Source organism: Myodes glareolus, chromosome 12, assembly GCF_982192425.1.
Source record: "Myodes glareolus chromosome 12, mMyoGla1.1, whole genome shotgun sequence".
NCBI classification, from domain to species: Eukaryota; Metazoa; Chordata; class Mammalia; order Rodentia; family Cricetidae; genus Myodes; species Myodes glareolus.
This window is the reverse complement of record NC_142037.1, coordinates 44,815,266-44,839,226: the sequence shown is the minus strand read 5'-3', so window position 1 is coordinate 44,839,226 and position 23,961 is coordinate 44,815,266. Positions and strand designations below refer to the sequence as shown.

Sequence of the window (23,961 nt, the reverse complement as noted above, 5' to 3'; positions counted from 1 at the left end):
AGGCCAGAAGAGGGCACCAGATTTCATTACAGATGGTTGTGAGCCACTATGTGGGTGCTGGGAATTGAACTCAGGACCTCTCTGGAAAAGCAGAGCTCTTAACTTCTGAGCCAGCTCTCCAGTCCAAGAACATTCTGTTTAAGTGGGAAAGATTCCTGTTTATATAAAATGACATCAGGTACTTAGACATTTTCCTCAGGAGAGTATACTACACCGGAATTACTTATGGCTTTGTTATATACTAAACAGTGTTGATCGTATAAAAAAGCAAGTGTGTTTACACAATTGCAGAGAATGGTCAGATATTACTTGCATCATAAAAGCTTAATTACTGAAAGCTAATATATCTTGAGTGCTAAACAAATGGTATCTTTATTTTCGAGAATGTTAAACAATGAGATTTACAAGTGATAGTCTTAAAGCACATTTGGATTTATTTCAAACTGTTTCTTCCTGTTTCAGAAAAGTTCGTCAGAAGTAACTGGCTTTTCAAACTCTAAAAGTAGTTTTGAAACTGAAACTAGGGGCTCAAGAATTTACATTATGAAACACATAAACACACACATAAGCAGTAAAGAAAACATTTAACTTCCAAAGCAAAATATCAACATTTGACTTTAAGGCCACAAGTCTGTAAGTCAGAGGACAAGAGCAGGAGATGGTTTGCTCCTTCCGAGTAAGTCTCAGGGTTCGAACTCAGATCAGCAAGCATAGTAGCAAGTGATTTTATTTTCTGAACCAATTCAAGGACCCTCCTTTCTTTTTCTTGAGAGGTAATCAGTTTGCATGTATTACAACCTGGTATGAACATTCGCCTGCTAAAGCACTTTACCTTCTCTTTTGTTTTAGTAGCTCCACTTGAATCCATTTCAAAAGGGGCTGAACCCAATGTTCAAAAAATTTTTACATAATTTCGCTGTATTTTATACAACCCAACGCCCAGGGTGAGAGCAGAGATCATCACCCCTGCCACTGGCAAATAAAGAATTAAAAATATACTCAAGGTCAGCCACTAAGTCCAAGACTGAGGCATGCCAGATGCAACTCACAGTGTAGGCCTTACTCAAACAAAACCAGAACATTCCTCCCTATACAAACCTACCTAGTTCTGGCAATTTGAACAGAAACTAGAAAGAACATAAATATTCAAGAAACAACTCAACAGTTTTGTCTGAATCTATATAACTCCTCTATTTGGATGTCTACATGTTGTATGCACAGGTTAGAGGTCTGTGTTAGGTGCCTTCCCTATTTTTGTGCTTTTTTTTTTTTGAGACAGGGTTTTTCTACGTAACAGTCCTGGCTGTCCTGGAACTTGCCTTGTGGAGCAGACTGGCCACGAACTCACGGAGATCCACCTGCCTTTGCCTCCTGAGTGCTGAGATTAAAGGTGTGTGCCACCACCGCCACCCAGCTTGTATCTTTTTAAATACAGGGTCTCTCTCAGAGACGCAGCAACAGTAGCTAACAGTGAGCTCAGGGGATGCTGCCATCTGTCTCCCCAGGGCTGAGACTACAGGTATGCATCATACACGTGGTTCTTCACATGACTGCTGGGGACCTGAACTCAGTCCTTATGATTTGTCAAATAGGCCATCGCTCCAGCCCTCCTATATCTTAATAACTAGACACTGTTATTACTCTCTTCCCTGACCTAGCCTAAAATACTATAGCTTACCTGGAGAAAGTAACTGTTCTTTCCACTTTACTCACAGATCAAGAACACCCTGTCAAATATCACTATTTTCTACCACAGTGTCCTCCCTAGAGGAAACTGCTGTTACTAGTTCTTTGTTCCCTGGCAGAAATCATCCATGTACACATCACAGAGCTTGTTTTATACATTATTTTTATTATTTAACAATTTTTTTAAGAAAAAAATCTCAGTACCAGGCACAATTTCCCTCTTGTTGAGAGGGTCTTAAGTTCAATAAAAGAACTGTTATCACCAAGTGTAACTACTGCACTCTTAGGAGTATCATACCATGCTGCTTGTTGTTGTGGTTTTAGGTGTTGACTGTTTCCCTCCTTGGTACCTTCTGGTACCAGGAAAGCTAGTTCTCAGGCATTCGGGTCAGTTCTAGCTCAGGAGGCTGTAATCTAAAGTCCATGTCTTCAGCAACACAGTCCACCTCTGGATGTCAACCAAGGTCTGTAATGTTTTGGGGGGGGGTCTTTTGAACAGCCCTTACAACAACTCAGAGAGTGCTTCTTGTGTCTGTCTGGTGTTTGGGTTTTTGTTAGTCTTTGGTTCTTGGAGGGAGAACTGTCAGTCTAGATGAAAAAAATTTTACTAAAACTATATATGTATATTTATAAAAAGGCATACATGTATGATAATTTTCAAGTAGACAATGGTATGATTCTTTATGACTATTTCAGAGAACCTTATTCTTATTTCATCCTCCTCTCTCCTTCTATATTTATCTCCCTCCCTGCTCCCTAGTTAGAGCCCCTCCTCCTGAGTGTGTATGTGTGTGTGTGTGTGTGTGTGTGTGTGTGTGTGTGAGAGAGAGAGAGAGAGAGAGAGAGAGAGAGAGAGAGAACAAAATGAAGCCAAAGAGGAGGAAAGTGAAGTTAAGCCAGGTGGTAGTGGCACACACCTTTAAATCTCAGCACTCAGGGACGCAGAGACAGGAGGATCTCTGTGAGTTCGAGGTCAGCCTGGTCTACAGAGCAAGTTCCAAGACAGGCTTTAAAGCTACAGAGAAACCCTGTCTTGAAAAAAACAAAACTAAACAAAACCAACCAACCAAACAAACAAAAACCCTGAAGTTAGGCATAAAGCTCAATGGCAGAGTGTACAGGCCGCAGCATCAAAGCTCAGCCATATTAGGGCGGAAAAAAATGCAGACATAAGAAAGAAAACATCTCTTTTGACCCAAAAATTTAGTTAAACATGAAGAATACCTTTAATCTCAGCACTTGGAAGACTTACAGAGGTAGGTGAGTTCTGAGACCTGAGTTCAAGGTCAGCCTGGTTTAGAATTCCAAGCTAGTCAGGACTGTGTCAAAAAGAAAACAAAGAAATGGAGAGGAAAAGGAAAGAGGCACTGGTTCTGTAAGTTAGCGGGCAGCGCCATACAATAGAAACATGACAAAGAAAGCATGAATCACGAGACCTAGTGCTTTCTCCAACACTGGCTTAAGTGATTGTGTTATAAAGGAAAGCAGAGATGAGAGAAAGCTAAATATCACTGATTAAACTGCATATTAAAATATGTTTAAATGTGTATGGGCTAAAGAGATGGCTTGGTGGATAAAGCACTTGCTGTGTGCGCATGAAGACTAAAGTTCTGATCCCCGGGAGTCTGTAAGTGTCAGGTGGGAGGCTCCACCTCTGACCCCAGTGCTGGGAAGGTAAAGACAGAGACCCCTTGGGCAAGCTGGCTAGCTGGATTACCTAAACAAGCAAGGTCTATTCAAATGTCAGACCCTGCTTCAAGCAGAATAAAGTGAAGAGCAATGGAGGAAGATACTCAGTGTCAACCTTTGGCACATACACACACACACACACATGCCCAGGCACATACATGTGATGTGGGAAGTCCTTCTGTCTATGTGTTGCTTTTATTGGTTAATGAATAAAAAAGCTGCTTTCACCCAATGGCTTAACAGAGTGAAGCCAGGTGGGAAATTCAAGCAGAAGTAGAGAGAGAGTAGGTGGAGTCAGGGAGACAGCAGGTAGCCAGCAGAGGGGAAAGTCGTGAGCTGTCGGTGGAACCTTGCCGGTTAGAAAACCTATGAAACTCAGTTTTTCTCACTATAGCAAAACTGGCTTTTAGAAACAGAGGCTTCAAAAACTGATTTGATAGAATTTTGAATCCAGGAAGTCTTTCTTCTCCAGGGTTTGTGGTTTACTTTGGTTCTGTTCCACAAACAAAGTAAAAATCATTTACAAATGCCATGTAGCCAAAGACCCAGTAACATATCTGTTTAGATTTCTAGTATTCAGAGATTTGTATAAATGATAAGAGTTGACCCAATTTTGGCAATGCAGCTTTGAATGATTCTTTCTATCAGAGTTTCATAGGTTTTCTACCTTTACTGGCAATCTTAAAGGTTCAAGGGGAAAAAAAGAACATATTATGTACAGGCATATGTTGAAAGCAAAATTTCAGCCAAAATTTCAGCAATAATAAATCAAACCAAGGGCAGTTCCTCAGATTTCAACACTGCCCCCGGCAGCGTCCCTTGGTTGTGGTTCATCTCATAGGTTGAGCCAATACCAGCAGCTAAAGGAGAAGCGCAGGACCAGTGGAGGCAGCACGGAGTGTGCTTCTGCTGATAGACGTCTTCACCCCTCACCACAGCAGCCCTGAGAACTGCAGGATGCTACTTCAGTGCTGGTAAGCAAGTTTCCGTGTCCAACAGGCGTTCAGATATTAAAACAAAAGCGCACTCACGTAACTTGTTTGCCAAGTTTCCCTAAAAGCAGCTCTCAATCTGTTCCAGGATGATTGTGAAACATCCCGCCACAGCCCTCTAGAAAAGAGAAGCAGCCAGAGCAGCAGAAAGAAAAGCTTTTGTTAAATTCCCTCAATGCAGATACTTCTTCTAAATAACAAGTACAAGATAGGCACACTTTCAGTAGTTCATATGTCCATACCAAGACAGACAGAGAGCACACACGCACGCGCACATACACACAGCTGGGCTGGTACCTCATTCCTCCCATCATCTTCAAACCCTCCTCAACTCCAGAACTTCTTCAGTAAACACACAAACTAAACATAGTACGCTTATGAAAATAAATCTTCAAGGCAAACTCCTGTGCCCTGCTTTCCAATCAGACTGGAGGCCCCGCCCAAGCTTTCAACCTTGAAGACACCACTCTGAAAATCTGTGATTTTCTCTTGAAATGACTTCCTACACTTCCATGTCTGAAAACAAACAAACAAACAACAAACAAACATTAGCACTTCACCCTCTCACAGTGAGCAGTGACTGTTCTGCCTGCGCCAATGCATTGCGCGTACGAATGAGACTAGACGGTAGAGCAGGAAACAGTCCATCTCTAGCTGGAGATGTGAACACAGTCGAACAAAAAACAACTTTGCTGAGGAGGTCCAAATTACCCAGGTTCTCAAAGTTGTTTTTGTTTTATTTATTTTATTTTATTTTACTTTCTGGGTCTACTTAAAAATAAAATAAAATTAAAAGGTAAGACTATCTTTAAAAATTATAGGAATTAAATAACATGGAGCTAAATAACATTTTATACTGCAAGGCATATAATAAGTAAGCAAGAAAAATAAACTGATAAAATTGTTTAATATTTTACCTAAATAAAAACAGGAAATCCCCTTTGGTTTCTGTTTTTCTTTTGTTGCTTTTTGGGAATTAGGGGCTGGACCTCTTGTGTTAGGCAAGCTCTACCACTGATCCTCTTGCCTGAACCTCCCAAATTCTGGATTATAAGCATACACTGTTGAAATAATCCCCAAAACTGACATTTGGCCAACGAGGTGGTTCACTGGGTTACGGTCCCTGCCACCAAGACTGACAACCTGAGTTTGATCCTCAGGCCCCATAGAGTGAAAAAAAGAACCAACTCCTATAAAGGTCCTCTGACCTCCATATCTGCACCATGGTGCAAACACGATGAATAATTGATGGACGGACGGACGGACGGACAGACAGATGAGCTTATACAATTTTTAACTGACTGGAATGGTCTTTAACCCTTAATAGGTAGTCTCAAAGAATGTATGAATTAGAATTGGAACCCAAGCACAGATTAAGTGTGATGTTGAAGAGTGCTGATTCGGGGTGACTTTTCAACTTGATGACAAAAGCTATCACAGGTGAACAACTCTAGGTCTTCTAGCTACCAGAAACACGTAATGTTATAATGTTATACTTCAGAAAATGAAGAGGCTACGCCATCTCTGCAGCCCTCTAGTCTCTATCTTTGAACGCAGTTTAAAATGATACCCTAACAAAGCCATGGTGCAGGCAGCTGCCATGTCAAGGCAGCTTATACCCCTGAAGCTGCACAACACTGTGCCACATTGCCAACGCGTGCTAGTCAATCTGCCCAGAAGGAGCAGTTTAATTCCCAATATGGAGAGGAGGAGAAAGGGGGAAAGGATCCAACCACAAGAAAATGTATGCTGTGATTCCGTTTATGCTCTCTCACAATATGCAAATATACAAGGGCAGAAAGCAAATTAATGGTTACCAAGGCTGAAAGTGGTAGACATAGCATACACCAACCACCCTTTGAAGTGTGTCATATATCAAATCTAGAAAGTGATAATTAAAACAACGTAATATTGGCACAATATAAAAATACTTCAATTACACAATACATCAGCACGTCCGGATTTTATGTAATCCAATATATAAAACAAGGTTGACAGTTTGAGAGTGGAAAACATTTGGTAACAGTCCACGACAGCAGAGGGGAGGGAGTGTTATCAGATCACTGTGGCACGGGCTTCAGATGAGCCGAGGAGCTAAAAGCATGAGACACACTAGAAGAAAACCTTATACTAGTGTTAAGGGAATCTTTCTTCAGAGGAAGCTAAGAAAAAAATTAATAAGATTAATTCATCATAGTGATAAATTTTAGTTAAACTTTGAAATTTCTATAGGGCATAACACATATAATTAAAATTATTACTACACTTGAAGGAAATGTCTAAAGAAAAACCAAATTACTCATTCTAACTGTAAAAAATTGTTGAGAAGATAATGGTTCTAATATATATATTTATAAAGAAGTATTATTGGGTAATAGGACACTAAGTAATGCAAAGAAAGTTAATGTGCTCAATAAATAAAATTTAAAAACAATAAGCTACTACTAGCACTTACGAAAATGCATATTAAAATGGTAAAATGTCATTTTTCAACCAATAGAGGACTCATAAAAGAAAGAGGAGGATTTGTGTTAAAAACAATATGGGAAACAACAATAATCAGTTGTGGAAACTGATGCCATCTCCGAGACGGACATTTTATATCAATCTTTTAGCAAATTCAGTAATTCTTTTTTCGTTTTCTGTTTTGTATAGTTTCTTAAAGAAAGTTTCTCACTATGAGGCTCTATCTGACCTAGAACTCTCTATGTAGATCAGGTGGTCCTCAAACTCACAGGGATCCACCTGCCTTTGCCTCTTACATGCTGGTGTTAAAAGCATATGCTACTACACCCAGCAATAATCCCAGTTTTAATGATTTTCAAGTGTCCGTGGCAGAACTATCTACACACACACTGTATAAACATACAGGGGCACTGAAAAGATGGAAGTACTTGGTCAATATAAGCTCTGTGCTAGGAAGGGCTCTCAAAGCCATAAGCATTTACCCCTTCCCATCAGTCCTACAATTTAGGTCCTTTCATTCATTTTCATTCTCACTATGCAGTTGAGAAAATCAAAGCACAAAGGGTTAAAGAACATGCATAGGTCGCAGTAATAAACTAAGACACAGAGCCAGCATTCAACCCGGGCATTCTGATGTCAGTATTTCAGTTCTTCACCACTGCCACGGCAGACGGCATGGCAGGACCATTCCCAAAGATTTTCATTGCCATACTATATAAATATGAAAAGTTTTATATGTAATGGTCATGGTTAAGGGCTGACAGGGTAAACAGCATGCCACTCGCACACAGGAAAAATAAAAACTATAAAGCCAACAGAGACAATTTTATGTGCCCCAATTTCATCTTGCAGCAGAGGCTGGTACTGAAGTCCTAATCCTCCTGCCTCAGTCATCTGAGTGGTAGGATTACAGCTATAAGCTGCCACATCTGACATAGTTTATGTATTTTGTATTTGTGACTTTTAAACTGGTAAGTCATTATTTCATGTAAGAATACAAATTAAACTGAACCAGTTATGGTGGCACATGCCAATAATCCTTATCGCAAGAAGTCAGAAGATGAACGCAGGAAGATCTTAAATCCAAGGCTAGCATGGGCTACATAATAAGATCTTATTTTGGTGAGGCATGGTGGTGCATGCCTTTAATCTCAGCACTCAGAAGGCAGAAGCAGGCAGATTTCTTTAAATTCAAGGCCAGCCTGGTCTACAACATGAATTCTAGGGCAGCCAGAGCTGTTACATAGAAAAGAAAAAAAAATCTTACTCAAAATTAATGAATAAAAATGAAAACAAAATGGGGGCAGGAGAGATGGCTGCTCTTCCAGAGGTCCCGAGTTCAATTCCCAGCACTCACATGGTGGCTCGCAACCATCTGTAATGTGAGATCTGGCACCCTCTACTAGTGTGCGGGCATACATGGAGACAGAACACTGTATGCATAATAAAGAAATCTTTTTTTTAAATGAAAACAAAACCAAACAAGGAGACAGAGGCACAGTTTAAATAATTTGGTAATACAAGCAATGGATACTCCTGAACTCAACACCAAAGAGAGCAAGCCAGAAGGACACATTATTGAAAGTCAAACTACATGGGTTCAACTTGTAGCTCTTATAATTACTAGCTATATGGTTTGGAACACATTACCTAACTAATTTATGTCTCGATTTCCTCATCACAAAAATAAAAATAAGGCTATTGGCATTTCTTTCATAGGTTAATATATAAAGTCCTTAAGTGTATAAAGGAGAGAAAAGAGAAAAAGGTGGAAGAAAAGAGACGAGAAAAGGGGAAGGGAAAAGACACCAGGTGTGGTGGCCATGTCTCCAATCCCAGCATTCAAGAATCAAAAGTCTGAAAACCAAGAATTCAAAGCTTTTATTGCTATAAGAGACTATTATCTCAAAAAACTAGAAAGTGAGCCAGAAATGGTGGTAAACACCTTTAAACCTAGCACTGGGAGGCAGTGATAGGCAGATCTCTGAATTTGAGGTCACCCTGGTCTCAAAAGGGAGTTCTAGGCAAGCCAGAACAACACAGTGAGAACTTTTCTCAAAAAATTAAAAAATTGTTGTAAATGGTAACACATGTCTTTAGTCCCAACACTTGGAAAGCAGATTCTGTGAATTTGAGGCCAGCCTGGTCTCCAGAAGGAGCTTTAGGCCAATCAGAACTACATAGTGAGACCCTGTCTCAGAAAAACAAAACACAAGCAAACTGAATAAGCAAACAAAATAAAAGTAACAAAGCAGGGGTGGGGGGTGAAGCCACCAATACCCTCCCAAAGACACAAAAAAGTCAAAAAGCTAAAATAAACTAAGTACAGCACCACAGCGAGCACACAAGCACTACTGTCAGTACACCTCTAAGTCTACTGCACACAGTAAGAACACGGCGCTAAAATTAAAATGCACGTCTGTGGTCAAGAATGTGAGCCAGTGCACTCGCAAGCCAGTGAGCAGCCTAGAGCTGTCCCCTGTGCCACATCAAACCTTACCACACCAAGCCCGGGCCCTATCACAGGGCCTTTTATCTATGAAGAAGCCACAGCCAGCACACTGTTTTTCAAACGTTAGCATGTACACAAACATCCTGTCTTAACACAAGCCCCAAACACTTTCTCCTCCGAGAACCTCCCTTCTACTGTCACTAGAATTTAATCTATGTTATTTAAATGATCTATATTAATATGCTTTTAGTTGTTACTCTTTTTCTCCTCAGTTGACTACCATCTTGATTTTAAGGCAACTGAGTCCAAATTCTCACCTTTTGTATTGTATCACTTCCGGACATAATGCAAGTAAGTAGCTAAGAAACTGCAATGTCCCCGCCAAAACTCAGAATCAATTTTATTATTTGCGGTAACTATGTTTCTAGAATAAAAACAGACATTAAAGTTTTGAGACCAGGCTTATCCCAGCCTGTAAGTCAGCCTTATAGAGCACACTGTAAATAAACCACAGCTGCTTTTTCTTTCTTTCTTTCTTTTTCTTTTTTTTTCTTTCTTTTTGGTTTCTGTGTGTAATATGACAGCCCTAGCTGTCCTGGAACTCACTCTGTAGACCAGGCTAGCCTTAAACTAACAGAGATCGGCCTCCCTCTGCCTCCCAAGTGCTGAGATTGAAGGCATGCACCACCACCACTCAGCCCCCACTGTTTCTTAAAAGGAAAGTAACTCTGCTCAACACATTAATTCCCACACCACCTCTCACATCCTTGCCTATTTTAAATTAAGTAAATTATGAAGTTCCAAGAGATTCCATTCTACCCTCTGTGGGAGGATCAGAGGATCAAAGTTATGTTTAAATCCTTTACCTCAGTGTCTCTTGAGATCTTAATTCATGTAAAGGCAATAACTGACACAGCATATGTTCCACATATACATATGTATTTCACACACACACACACACACACACACACACACACACACACACACACACTCACACTCTCCATGAAAAGTAACTTCAAAAGTCTTGGCTCCATTCCCCTACAGAAGACAAACCCAGGTCTGGAAGAGTTAGGAAACTTCATCAGGATCATATTCGTTGGACTGAGAAATGTGATTATGAGATGGCCAAATTGTTTAATTTCCTTGAAAAAATAGCCCATAATTAAAAGATTAATTATGAATATTGGTATGTTCTCTAGAACTTTTTAAAGTAATTTGAAATATTGCTTGAGGCAGTTACTATTTGGTCTCAATTTAGAAAAACAAGATGAACCACAAATATCATTTCCTTGTTACTACATCAAAACTAAGTGTAGCATTTATATACAGTGAATTAATTGATACTTAAAATATGAAATAGCATTACTGGCATATATTTAATTTCTAAATTTTTATTTCAGTAAAAAAATTTGATAGTATTCCTACTATCAAAGTAGATAATATTCTGATACCAATAAAAACTCCGAAGAAATGTACTAAACCAATTTTTCTCCTGGCTCACCTGCTGTTCATCCTCCATGACGTTACTTGCAAATTCAAACACTAGGTCGTTCTGTTGGACAACAGCAGCCATAGTAAAGCATTCCCCTTAGATCCACATGAGAGTCCCAACAGGTTCAAGTCTGGAGCAGTAGGGTGCAGGAAGGTTTAGTAAAGCCCCCCAGGCAAGGCTGTGCAGTTCCTGCAGACCCAGGCTCAGAGAAAGCAGTGCTTCAGGTGTTCTAGGTTCACTGACATTCTAGCAAACCGGCACTTCTTCTGAAATAATTCTCTTGGTCTTCTTAGCCCTGAAAAACAAAAGCTTACATTAGTGAAAAAGCAATCACCCATCACCTGGCTAAAATGTAACAAGTGACGCAGCATCGGGCCTCACAGTGTCATTGTTGCTCTTAAGTAAAACAACACCGGGAGTAAACACACGCTTTTGTTTTTAAAGGCACACTTTCTTTGAAGACTTCATTCCTCAGATAAAATCTTCCCTAGTTACTTTTTCTTTCTTCCCCAAGCTATTCTTGAGTTAAAGTACTGAGTGAGTGAGTGAGTGTGTGTGTGTGTGTGTGTGTGTGTGTGTGTGTGTGTGTGTGTGTGTGTGTATGTGAAGGGGGGTGTCCGGTAATAATTAGGAAATTTTAAATCCCAGCAGAAGATATATAAACAGCTACATTCTTTCCACTAACCCAGCAAATCACCTACATGTACATTAGCCACTACTCTCTGAATGATTTCATAATGGACTCCTTTGTCCTTAATAGCAATGTGCAAGCACCATCCCCAACTATATGTATGTATGAAGACAGTTAAAGGTTGTAAAGTTGTAAATGCTGTTTTATGAGCTTTATAAAGTGAGCAGAAATCCAAGCCTACTTTTCTGTTCCTGAAAACCTGCAGTAGTAAAAACGCTGGAAGTTACCATACTGCCCCCGTCTACAGGGGCTTCTTTCTGAATGTACTGAAATGTAGCCTTATCTGTAACACAAGCAACAGGAAGGAAACTGCACTTGACCACGTCACGGCAAGTTAAAACATGCAAAGGGCTGCACTTTACAATAGAGAAAAACAGAAATGCAACTTAGGAGCAAAACAACCCCACAGTGCTCTGAAAATGCCTGCTAAACATGTTATATATCAGTGTTTGTAAGAGGTAGTTACCACTAAAGGAATTAATATAGGTGTTATTCACAATTGTATTAAATATTAAATGTTTATGGCATAAATGTGACACAAAAAGTTTAGCTTTAAATATTTGTGCTTTTTAAATCTAGTTATTTGAAACATCTTTTATAATATTAATATAAATATTTCAAAAAGATGACAATTTGAAGTAAAGGCTGGTGAGTAATCCTAGCAATTTCATTGTAAAGAAACAAGTCTGGGAATGCAGAGACATGGTGAGTCAGTTTCCTGAAAAAACTTACATCTAATTAGCAGGAGCGAGCCAGGTCAGGTACACTATTTCCTAATTTCTGTCAAGTTGATTCCCTGTATATTCCAGGTTTTAGAGATCAGCATAGATCACTGTGATTTCCATAATTGGAAATCAAAATAAAATAAGGGTTAGAAATTCAAATCAGATTTTTACCCACTGAACTCAGTTCCAGTCCTGTGGTGCTCAATTCCAACCCATCCCAACCCTTTCAACAGACATTTAACTATAACATTAAAAAGGACTTTTAACAGAGTCTGGTCATTTTTGGGGGGGGGGCATTTTTTTGAGAAGGCAAAAAAGAATATTTTCATGTTTAAATTGAGCACAGATGTATCAACATAGATATATATTTGATTGTACACAAACATTACTTATTGTTGCCCTTAAATTATGACATAACCCAGTTTCTCTACAGTAGTTCTGCCGTACGTGTTCCCCTGTACAAGATAGCTTTGTTTCCCTTCTTGGCTTCCATTATCCCCATTCCTGGAACCCATTATTCCCATTCCTGGAATGTTCTCTCCCACCTCTGAATCTTATCTTCCCATTCTTCCATGTTTAAATCACATCTTTTTTTTGAGAGAGGGTGTCATGTGGTCCAGGTGGTCCTCAAACTGGCTGTGTAGCCAAGGGTGACTTTGAACTCCTGATCCTCTTGCCTATACGTCCCAAGTTCCTTCATAAAGTCTCCACCTCCATCCTCAACCCATAAGGACTGCTCCCTTCAAAATCACAGCCCTTATTGCCTGGAGTGCCAGTTTAACACTAATCACAATGTCTCACACTGTAAAGTGCTGTTCACGTAACCCAACCAAATAAATGTTTCAGGACTTGCCATCTGCAAACCAGGATGCAGGCATCAACAAGTAGGGCGAAACCTCTCCTGGGGAAAGAACCAGAGTTTTAAATTTCTTCTGTACTCACCAAACCTGTGTGCCCATACTAACAATAAGAAGGTTCATGCTAGTGATAAATACTGTCTTAAATGCCTACTGCTGAATATTCAAGATATGTCTACATATATTCATGATTTAGAAATAAGGTACTTTTGATATAGAGGAAATTATTAAACTTCAAACCCAAGAGCAAGAAAATACAAACAGGATTGCAGAATGTTTGTGACACAAAAGTTTTTCTGTAAACATTGAGTTCAAGGGTATTCTAAAATCTGGTTTTCCTAATAAGTACAGAGGACCCATGTAAATAGTCTGTGTAAGGTCCCAAAGTATACTTTTTCTCGGCCACATCTCCACAGTGCTACTGTGCTTTACTAAGTGACCTTTGGAAATTTCAAAAGTAAGGACAAGCAATGAAAATAGCCTGACCTCACAACACATGACTGACAACACGCAAAAATAGCCCTGAATGGCTACCCCAAATCTATCTGCAGGGGCTACCCCAAATCACCATCACCCATCTGCAGGGGCTACCCCAAATCACCATTGCCCTTCTGCAGGGGCTACCCAAAAGATAACTTAGCTCCCCCACGGTTTCTGTTCACATGTATAAGGAAGTAAATCAGAAGGAAAGCGTCTTCTTTAGGCTAATTAGACCTTGGACGCTCTCTGTGCCTTCCTCCTCCTCTGCCTCCTTCCTGTGTAGGTATTCTGTGACTTTAAAGTGGTTCTTGAGGAAAAACCTTTCTGGTTCTTTTTTCTTTTTTGGTTTTTTGAGACAGGGTTTCTCTGTAGCTTTGGAGTCTGTCCTGGAACTTGTTCTGTAGACCAGGTTGGCCTTGAAGGCACAGATCCACCTGCCACGGCCTCCTGAGTGCTGGGATTAAAGGCAAACACCCAAAACACCCATCACTGCCACCGCCACCACCGTCCAGCCCCCTTTCTGGTTCTTAAGCCAGACGTACCTTCTATGTATGTCAAGGATACTGAACTGAAATAACATAGCTCAGCTGTATTAATTTTATTTAGTAACAAATATGATCCTAAACCAGCAATCAAGTTTTCATTAAATAAGGGTGGTGCCCAGATCTCATGGGCTGTAAGCACACACAGCCGGTACTAGAATCTCATTTCTTAAATAATTACTGTTAATATACAGTCTTGGTTCTAAATCCACCCAGACCTTTTTGCTATTACAGTTAAAGACACAGATTTAAGTAAATGTATGTGGGGAAACTCTACTTTCTAGTTTTCTCCACGCCTGGTCAGTAAACTATCAGTCAGATCCATCCCAGGGTCTGAGTCACTGTGTCTAACGTCCAAAACAGATACATGGTGCTTCCCTAAAGTCATCCCAGTTCAGAAAAAACACGAGCATTAAGACTGAAAGCAACGGAGTCTGCTCTGCTCTAAGACAATGTAAGGTCCTCAGTAAATTTTCAACTTGTTTAAATGGCATGGAGGCAAAAGCCTATAATTGCAGGCAGGAGTTTGAGGCCAGCCTGGGCTACATAACCAGCCCTTATCTAAAACAGTCAAACAATAATAATATCAAACTGGTTTAAATCTATGCATTAATGAGTCCTGGAACATCGCTGCTCTAACAGTTCTCACATGTTTTTACAACGTTACAAAGCAACTAGGAAACAGGAGAAAGCCCTTCATTTACCAGAGTCGCAGGTGCTACCTTATTCACACATTTTTGGAAGAAATCCAGTTGGGCATACAAACGGATTGCCAGGCTAGCTTTAATACCTTTAGTTTTAGAGAGCTATACCACAGAAATGCTTAGGATTATGATTCCTAAGATCCATCACCAATCTTCACATTTGAGCTAAAGTCATAAAACAAAACAATGACATGAACTTCAGCCTCAGACCACTTGGGTTTTGCCTGAGCAAAGTTTCCATACATTCGCTGACTGCTCGTTCTTTCAAATGAGCATGATAAACGACAACGAAATCTAGAGCAGTGAATGTCATCTGTGAAGACTTATGCAGGTAACGGACTGTGGCCAGTGGTAGAGAACTTCCTAGAAAGACACTGGCTTCAGTCCCTGGCCCTGCTTAAAGAGAAAGGCAAATACATGTGCAGAATGCCTGGTATATAAGCTGAACTCAATAAACATTAGCTTAATTATAGCTCTGAGTACAGTGTGCAAAATATGCAACAGGTGCGCCTCGGCTCCCTAATTATTTCTTAAGTCCCATTTCTATAATCACAGAGAGTCTCCGCCACAATTACTGGCTCAACTCTAACACCATAGCCCATTAGCAACAAAACCTAAGCTGACCCCAATGCCTTGCATTCTGGTGTCCTCTTGATAAAGTCCTAACCTTTGTACTGGATTTAAAACTTCACTTATGGGGTTGAAGAGATGATTCAGGAGTTAAGAGCACTGTAAAGAAACTAGATTTAATTCTCAGCACCCATATTACGACCTTGAACCAAATGTAACTCCAGTCAGTTCCAGGAAATATGACAACCTCACCCACCTAGTACATAGATATACATGCAGGCAAAACACTCATACACAAAAAAGTAAGTAAACAAATATTTTTTAAAAAATTATCAGAGTCTAGTTATGACCCTATCACCCCAAAAATGGTGATTTTATCAATTTTAAACACAAAACACTGGTTCACATTAATGGCTACAACAACTTAATTCAAATGGTTTTTGTATAATTTATTGTTAAGTATTTCAAATATAAGAAATCAACCCTTCATTGAACATAAAGCATAAAATATAGGATTTCCTGAGAAACACTTGAGATACAAAACATGAAAAATCCATTAAGTTTTGTTTTGTTTTTTTGTTTGTTTTTTGAGACAGGATTTTTCTGTAATTTTTGAGCCTTTCCTGGAACTCACTCTATAGACCAGGCTGGCCTCAAACTCACAGAGATGGGCCTACCTCTGCCTCCCAAGTGTGGGGATTAGATATGTGCCACCACCACCCCGCAATATTTTTTTTAACATACTTAATACATTAAGACTTTTAGGCGGGTGGTGGTGGGATTAAAGGCATGTTCCCCACTGCCCAGCTCTAATCTGTTTCTCCATGTGTTAGAATGCTAGGCAACAGAAATGAAAACCAAGTTCATGGGCATCAAACTAAATTGCACAACCTTCCTGAGGTCTGCACACTATCAATCTAAAAATGTTGTAGAATCACAGGTTTGAGAATTGAAAAATAACCACACATGGATAACTGAGGACTACACATTCATTTAAAAGGCAAAGAACTTGGGTCTAAAGCAATCTGATCTGTCTAAGACACAGGCAATTAATAGCAAAGAGAAGAGGCCCAGCCTCCTCCTGCCTGTCTGTCTATACTAAGAGAACTTCATTCATGTTTTTATTAGCAGAGTATCAGAGGCTGGACACACAGCCCAGTGTGTGTCCTTGCATGCATAAGGTCTTGAGTTTAATCCCCAGCACCACCAAATATAAGCATCCATTGCCGAAGAAGCATCTAACCACACTTTAGCACAGTTATTAGCAAGTGCCTTGCATATTTTATGCATTCTCTTGATACTTGGGATAGATCACTTCTAACTATGTATTTAGTTGGAACTGAAAGGTTTGTAGATTGCTCCTTTATTGCTTTAAGCCTTTGTTTTACTACTACTGTTGATATCCAAGCCTACCATACCATATTCTTGACAGTTTCACTCAGCCTTAAAAGTGAGGAATAATAAAAATAAAAATAAATGATAAAAACTTGTAAGCCATTTTATACCACTACCACAACTTAATAACTCATTCAAATATTTTCAGATAATGTTTACTGACGTTGTTCATAACTCTTCAAGTGTAGTATCACTGCCACTGTTACATTAACAAGTGTGAAAATGGGGACCAAGATGACTCAGGGGTTAAGAGTGCTTACCACCTGCAGAGGACCTGGATTTGGTTGCCAGCACCTACTACATAAAGCTCACAAGTGCCTGTAACTCTAGCTCCTGAGACTCCATCACCCTCTTCTGGCCTCTGTGGGCACCAACACACATGTGGTTCATATACATCCAAGAGAATAAACATAAAACATAAAATAAAATATATGACTCTTTAAAAAGTAAATGTGAACTCGGGGGGAGGAACCACACCACAATGTAATTACCATTATGTAAACAGATTTTAAATTCTCCAGACAAAAACAGTATTAGCCTTTTAGTTACCTATAGAAAGGGGGAAAGGACAATAATTTTATTTATTCAATTTTTTAGGATTTTTTTTCTATACTTATGAGTGTTTGCCTGCCTATATGTGTGCACACCATATGCATGCCTGCTGCCTGTGGAGGTCAGAAGAGGGCAACAGATCTCCTGGAACTGAAGTTATGGATGGTGGTGAGCCACAATGTAGGTGTTGGGAACACTTACATTGCAGAAACAGGAAGTGATCTCAATCTCTGAGCCATTTCTCCAGCTCCAGGACAATAACTTTAAAATAAACCTCACTATAAAGATCTCTCTGAGCCATGTATCACATACATAAAATGGGGGAAGGGCACAAATTAATACTCAAAGTAAACAAATCATTTCTCACTGCATTCCGGCCACCAATAATTTAATTTAAAAAATACACCAGGTATGGTAAACTCTAATCCCAGCACTCAGAAGGTAGAGGCAATCATACCTCTAAGAATTCAAGGCGGTGGAGCTGGAGAGATGGCTCAGGACTTAAGAGCACTGACTGCTCTTCAAGAGGACTGGGGGTTCAATTCCCAGCACCCACAAGGCAGCTCACAACTGTCTGTAACTCTAGTTCCAGGGGATCTGACACCCTCACACAAACATAAGTGCAGACAAAACACTAATGCTCATAAAATAAAAATAAAACAATTTAGGGGAAGAAAAGAGTTCACAGCCTACTAGATCTACATGGCAAGCTCCAGGCCAGTCAAAGCTACACAGTAAGACCCTGTCTCAAAAACACAAAATAAATAATAAAACGTTTAGGGCTGGAGAGATTGGAGAGATGGCTTGTGAGTTACATGCTTACTGCTATCCTAAGAGGACCAAAGTTCATTTCTAAGCACTGTTGCTGTGTGGTATACTCACATACATACACACAAATAAAAATAAAAACCTCCTTAAAATAAAATGCTGAAAAGACACACGTGGCTGGCATTCATCTGCAATCCCAGTATTTGGGAGCTAGAGGCAGGAGAATCTGTTCCAGCATGAGATCCTTTCTCAAAAGAACAAAAAACCAAACAAACTTTGATATCCTAACTTTTTAAAAAGTTAACCTTTTAATTTTTTCAAATACTCAGCTGGAAGGTAAAATTGTTTCTGAGAGTGGAGGTGTAACTTAGAAAGAATGGAGGAATAAACCAGGTCTCTGGATTCCTGCCATACCACAGATATGACACCAGTTTGGATTTGTTTGTTTCTTGGAGACAATGTTTTACTGCATAGCCGTGGCTGCCTTTGAACTCAGGGTCCTTCATACCCTTTTCATCTGTCTCTAAAATGCTGGGGCCTCAGGGGTACCCTTGTCTCCCACATCTTGTGACTAGTTAGCTAGTCAGTACGGCTACTTAATATTGGACATTTGTTCATTTACATCAACTGTCTTTACTTCAGTCATTACATAATTAAGAAAGGAGGCCACCAGACATGTTAAAATTGAGGGACAGCACAGGGGAGTGAGGCATCCATAACTTTGTCCAAACTGATTTTACTTACATACAAACACAGCACAAATGGTGGCGCTGCAAGCAATGCCTCAGACAAGGTTCTGGAGATCTAGGCAAAGCTGAAGCAAGTCTCTCCCAATCAAATTCACCTTAATTTCAACTATAGTCATTTAAAAACAACCGCACGATCAGACCAAACCGGCTGTCTTTCCTACTTTCGCCTTTTTGCTGACACCCAAAGGAACAGCTCCAGGAGGGAGGGAGGCGGCAGTTCCTCCCCACACCTGAAATTCCAGTTCTGTCACATCCTTCTCCACTTTCCATTATCAGCCACCCAGCTAACCTGGTGTCAGGTTACATGCAGGCAGCATTTATAGTACCTGAAAAGCCAACAGACCTCATACCTAGGCCTGTTCGTACCTGCAGTCTCGGGATTAACTCTTTCTGAACATGCTGAAAACACGAGAATTTAAAGCTAAAAGACAAACAGTGAACGGTAATCATAAATTTAGTTATGAAAAACTGTAATCCCTTTCTCAGGTTAAAAGTTATCATCATCATCAAAATATTAAACCATGCTGTTTTCTGTAAATTACCATCTAAGGAACCTTCTTCTGCCCAGTACCTAAAACCTGAGCTCTTACAAAAAACATCTACCCAGAGAATGTAAACATGTTAAAACGTCCTTATCAGTAAAACCTGTTCAGGCAACTAAACATTTTTCTCTGCATCAAACAAGAATTTACTTGCAAGAAATCTCTATTCCATTCTGTGGCTGTCTATTCCTCTGGTTAATATTTTCTTTTTAGGAAAAACAATCTCTAATGCCATGGCCGATTCCCATCAGCAACACCCAGGCTTTGGCCAAGTGAGGAAAGCCAGAGAATGTGCTTAACCTCCAAAACCAGGAACCCTTCCACAAGTGAGACACCAAGGCTGGGTACAAACTGACATCCTATCTTTTTATCGACTGGGGGTGGGCGTGGAGCAAAGCGAGTTCACACCACACCATGTGTGCTTGAGCCTGCTTGCAATCCTGGTGCTGAAGAGACAGGAGGATGATCCTGCTTGCCTGCCACCCAGACAGCCTAACCCAATTGAGCTCCAGACCAGTGAAAGACCCTGTCTATGGCTGGGGAATCCACATGACTAACGGCACTTCAGCTTCTAAACTCGGAGAAAAAAACATCAGCAGCACCAAGACCACAAGGGCTGGAGGTGGGTGTAGTAGTACAGGGTACACAATTAAAGAACAAATGTGTGTTCTATTTTCCAATTTATAAATCTTAGAAACAAACTTCACTGTAAGTAATCTGAAGATTTGTGACATATATATATATATATATATGGGCTAAATTTTTAGACTTTCATCCTTTAAAGATATAAGGACTCAATTTTTAAATTATTAGAATCCATTTCAGCCACACTAATTAAAGCTCAGCTCCTCTGACAGAACGAGGGGATCCAGTGACAGAATGTGAGGGTCATAAACACCGGCAACAGGAAAAGATCGCTCTGCTCCACACTTCATCTTTGGGACAGGGTCTCAGTGGGTAGCCCCAGCCGGCCTTGAACTCACTATGCAGACTGAGCTGCTCTTGATCCCAAAGATCCACCCGCCCCTGCCTCAGTCTCCAGAGTGCTGAGATTAAGGGTGTGCATCACCACTATGGAAATAAGAGGTTCCTGGATAGATAGTAACCAAAATCTAATTCAAAACAAAATGTGCAATGACTCCAAGGTGTTTCAGGAAGCACACATCCATGTTGCATCACAGGACTTCACTGCAGCTTTGGCTCAGAACATACAACACGCCTTCTGTGCACTACATGTCACTACACTATGCCTTACTCTGAGCACTGCCTGAAACCTTAGCTCAGACTCAAGACGACTGCATGCTACGAACTGCAAAGTGTTCATGCTTTCTGTTCTTCTAGGAACAGCTTAACTATGGAAAACAAGACTTTTAGTACCCAAGGATCAAATTAATATATTGGGTTTGACTTCTTTAAATTGCTACATGTGTTGATGTAGTGAGTTTCATTTTTAAAAAGAAAATGTTTGGTGAGATCAGGGAGATTACTCGGCAGGTAAAGGAACTTGCTATCAAGTCTGACGATAACCTTTAATCCCTGAAACATAAAGGCAGGGAGAACCAACTCCTGCAAATTGTCCTCAGACCTCTAAACACAAGCAAGTCATGGTGCGTGTACACACACACACACACACACACACACACACAATTCTGAATGTAGTTGGGCGGTGGTGGTGCATGCTTTTAATCCCAGCACTTAGGAGGCAGAGGCAAGTGGATCTTAGTGAATTCGAGGCCAACTTGGTCTACAAAGCGAGTTCCAGGACAGCCAGGAGTGTAATACAGAAAAACCCATGTCTCAATAAATAAATAAATAAATATTAAATTAAATGTAAAAAAAGAAAGTTCAGTAAATTTTATCTTGAGAAAAGACATAATTCCAAATAATTTGGAAATAGTCCTATATTTTTATATGAAGCAGCATTCTCAGCTTTGTTAATTATAAAATCAAGCTGGGCAGTGGTGGCACACACCTTTAATCCCAGTACTCCGGAGGCAGAGGCAGGCGGATCTCTGTGAATCTGAGGCCAACCTGGTCTACAGAAGATAGTTCAGGACAGCTAGAGCTGTTATACAAAGAAACCCTGTCTCGGGAAAAGAAAAAGATAAAATCAAACTATCAATCAACTCTGAAAATTGTCACATGCTTTATGTCCCACAGTATCAAATATTCAGCCAAAATTTACTTCATATGAAAATGAACATGTAATCTCAAGTACCTTCATTAGTATGTAAATTTGTCTTTAATAAATTATAAACTTACATATATATATACACACACACACAAAAGAATTGTTACTATTTAATTTTTTTTACATCTAGTGTAATGTGTATGTATGTGGTTGGTGTGTCAGTAAACGGCTTTGCGGGAATTGGTTCTCCCCTTTCACCATGTGGGTCCTGGGAAATGTACTCAAGTTGGTAAACTTCAAAGCAAGTATCTCTCCTCACTGGGCCTTACAAAATAATTCCTAAACCGGGCAATGGTGGTACACGCCTTTAATCCCAGTATTGGGAGGCAGAAGCAGGATCTCTTTGAGTTCAAGGCCAGCCTGGTCTACAGAGCAAGTTCCGGGACAGACTCCAAAGATACAGAAAAACCAAAAAAAAAAAAATCACCAAAGATTTCTCGTGATTTACTATCAGTAAATGTTTGCTTTGTACACCTATTTTACATGTGTATATAATTGGGGGTTAATGTAAGATTCCTCGTGAGAAAAGTAGCCATAATTAGAAAAGTTCCAAGAAGCCCTAAAATGCTTCAGGGACATTGGCTGAGGTTTCCTCCAATAGGAAATGGTTAGCTATAATCATTTGATGTCTATCTAGAGCTAATCAAAAGATCTCAAAAGTCTATGTGCAGAGGCACCTCTACTATTGATGGATTCAGTGATAAGCTGCAATTTATGAATATTTACTGAATTTACCTAAGTGCAGTACTGTGGAAAATACAGAAAAATAATGCATTGTCCTTAATCCATGAAGTTTACAGTGTAGCTCAGCAAATACAATGCAGCTAGCTAAACTCCAGAAGACAGTATCTAACTGTTAATAAAGCAGTTGGTGATGTATCCTTGTAGCCAGTCCAGGAGTTTTTGTTTCTTTTTTTTGAGACAGAGTTTCCCTGTAGCTTTGGAGTCTGTCCTGGAACTCACTCTGAAGACCAGACTGGACTTGAAGAACTCCACCTGTCTCTGCCTCTCGAGTGCTGGGATTAAAGTTGTACACCACCATACCAGTCAAGATATATTAAAAGATGTATTTACTTATTACACATACAACGTTCTGCCTGCATGTATGATTGCATGACAGAAGAGGGCACCAGATCTCATTACAGATGGTTGTAAGCAAATATGTGGTTGCTGGGAATTGAACTTGGGACCTCTGGAAGAGCAGCCTGTGTTCTTAACCTCGGAGTTCCCAGCCAAGATTTTTTTAAAAAATGACTCTATTAGATTCTTTGTACAAACTGTTCAACTAAACACCAAAATAACCTTCATCCACTTGGGTACCAGTAAAAATGACATGACTAGTTGCATCTGTGCCTGACTATATGTCAAGTTGAATTAAGTATTCTGAATAGACACTGAGTTATTCAATAAAACAAAATGATATCCATGACAGAAGCAATTTTCTTAGATACTTAATGCAGCCTGCTATCACGATCATCCAGGGAAGCTTTCCTGCTAAGGACACAGCTCAGTGGAGGAGTGCTGGGCACTCAGCTAGCATGTGCAAAACCTGGCTTTGATCCCCAGCCCCACGGAGAAAAAGAAAGAAGAAAAGAGAGGCAAGAAGTGCTCACTTTAATTACTTCTTACAAATAAACCATAAAAGCTAGGTGTAGAGAAAATTCATTCTCATTTTTTAATCAGTCCGCTGATTTGATTCAGCATAGAGCTACCAAGTGTGTACATGCACCTATGCTTGTACTTGGGTGCAAGCTGAATACTGAATATGCAAAAATAAAGGCAAGAAAGGTATGATCTTTGTTCTTAAGCGGTTTGTTCCTAAGAAAGAAAAACCCGGAGCAGACAGCTAAATGTTAATAAATGTACCAACCTAATGATGGGAATGGAGGGAGGATAAATACCTACGGGATGAAGGGAAATTTACAAAGTGGCATGGGAGTTATTTCATTAGTGCTAACTCCCATTTTATCTTCCTGAGTTCACAGACTGTGAGAGGGAGGCTTCTAGTTAGAAACAAAGGCGACACTGACACTGAGATCTGAAAAAGAGGCGGACAGTCCTAGTAGAAAACAAATCTTTCCACAGGGAAATGGAGTTGTCTCACCTCCTAGGTTATCTTCAGCAATTTTTGTAATATAGAAACAATGGAAACCAAGAAAATGCCAAAAGGCATACAAAAAAAAATATAACCATCTACTTTGCTATAATAAGATCACAAAAGTACATTTTTCTCCATTGTTTGAAATTAAATACACTTTGTAAGGCTTGGCATAGTGGTACACACCTTTATTCTACAGAGGCAGGTGGATCTCTGTGGGTTTGAGACCAGTCTCATCTACACAGAGAGTTCTAGGACAGCCAGAGATATATGATAGAGAGACACTGTCTCAAAAAATAAAAATAAATAAATAAATAAAT

At 39.8% G+C, this 23,961-nt stretch overlaps 1 protein-coding gene across 4 annotated transcripts in view; it reads right to left on the bottom strand.

Moving 5' to 3' along the window:
* Elf1 (E74 like ETS transcription factor 1) overlaps positions 1 to 23,961 on the bottom strand; it is an 86,161-nt gene that overhangs the window by 24,394 nt on the left and 37,806 nt on the right. For all 4 annotated transcript variants that reach the window (XM_087912257.1, XM_048422005.3, XM_048422008.3 and 1 more), the window contains exon 2: positions 10,787 to 11,072. In XM_087912257.1, the coding sequence (XP_087768383.1) occupies positions 10,787 to 10,858 (72 nt within the window). In that variant the 5' untranslated portion in view covers positions 10,859 to 11,072. The remainder of the gene's footprint in view (positions 1 to 10,786; positions 11,073 to 23,961) is intronic.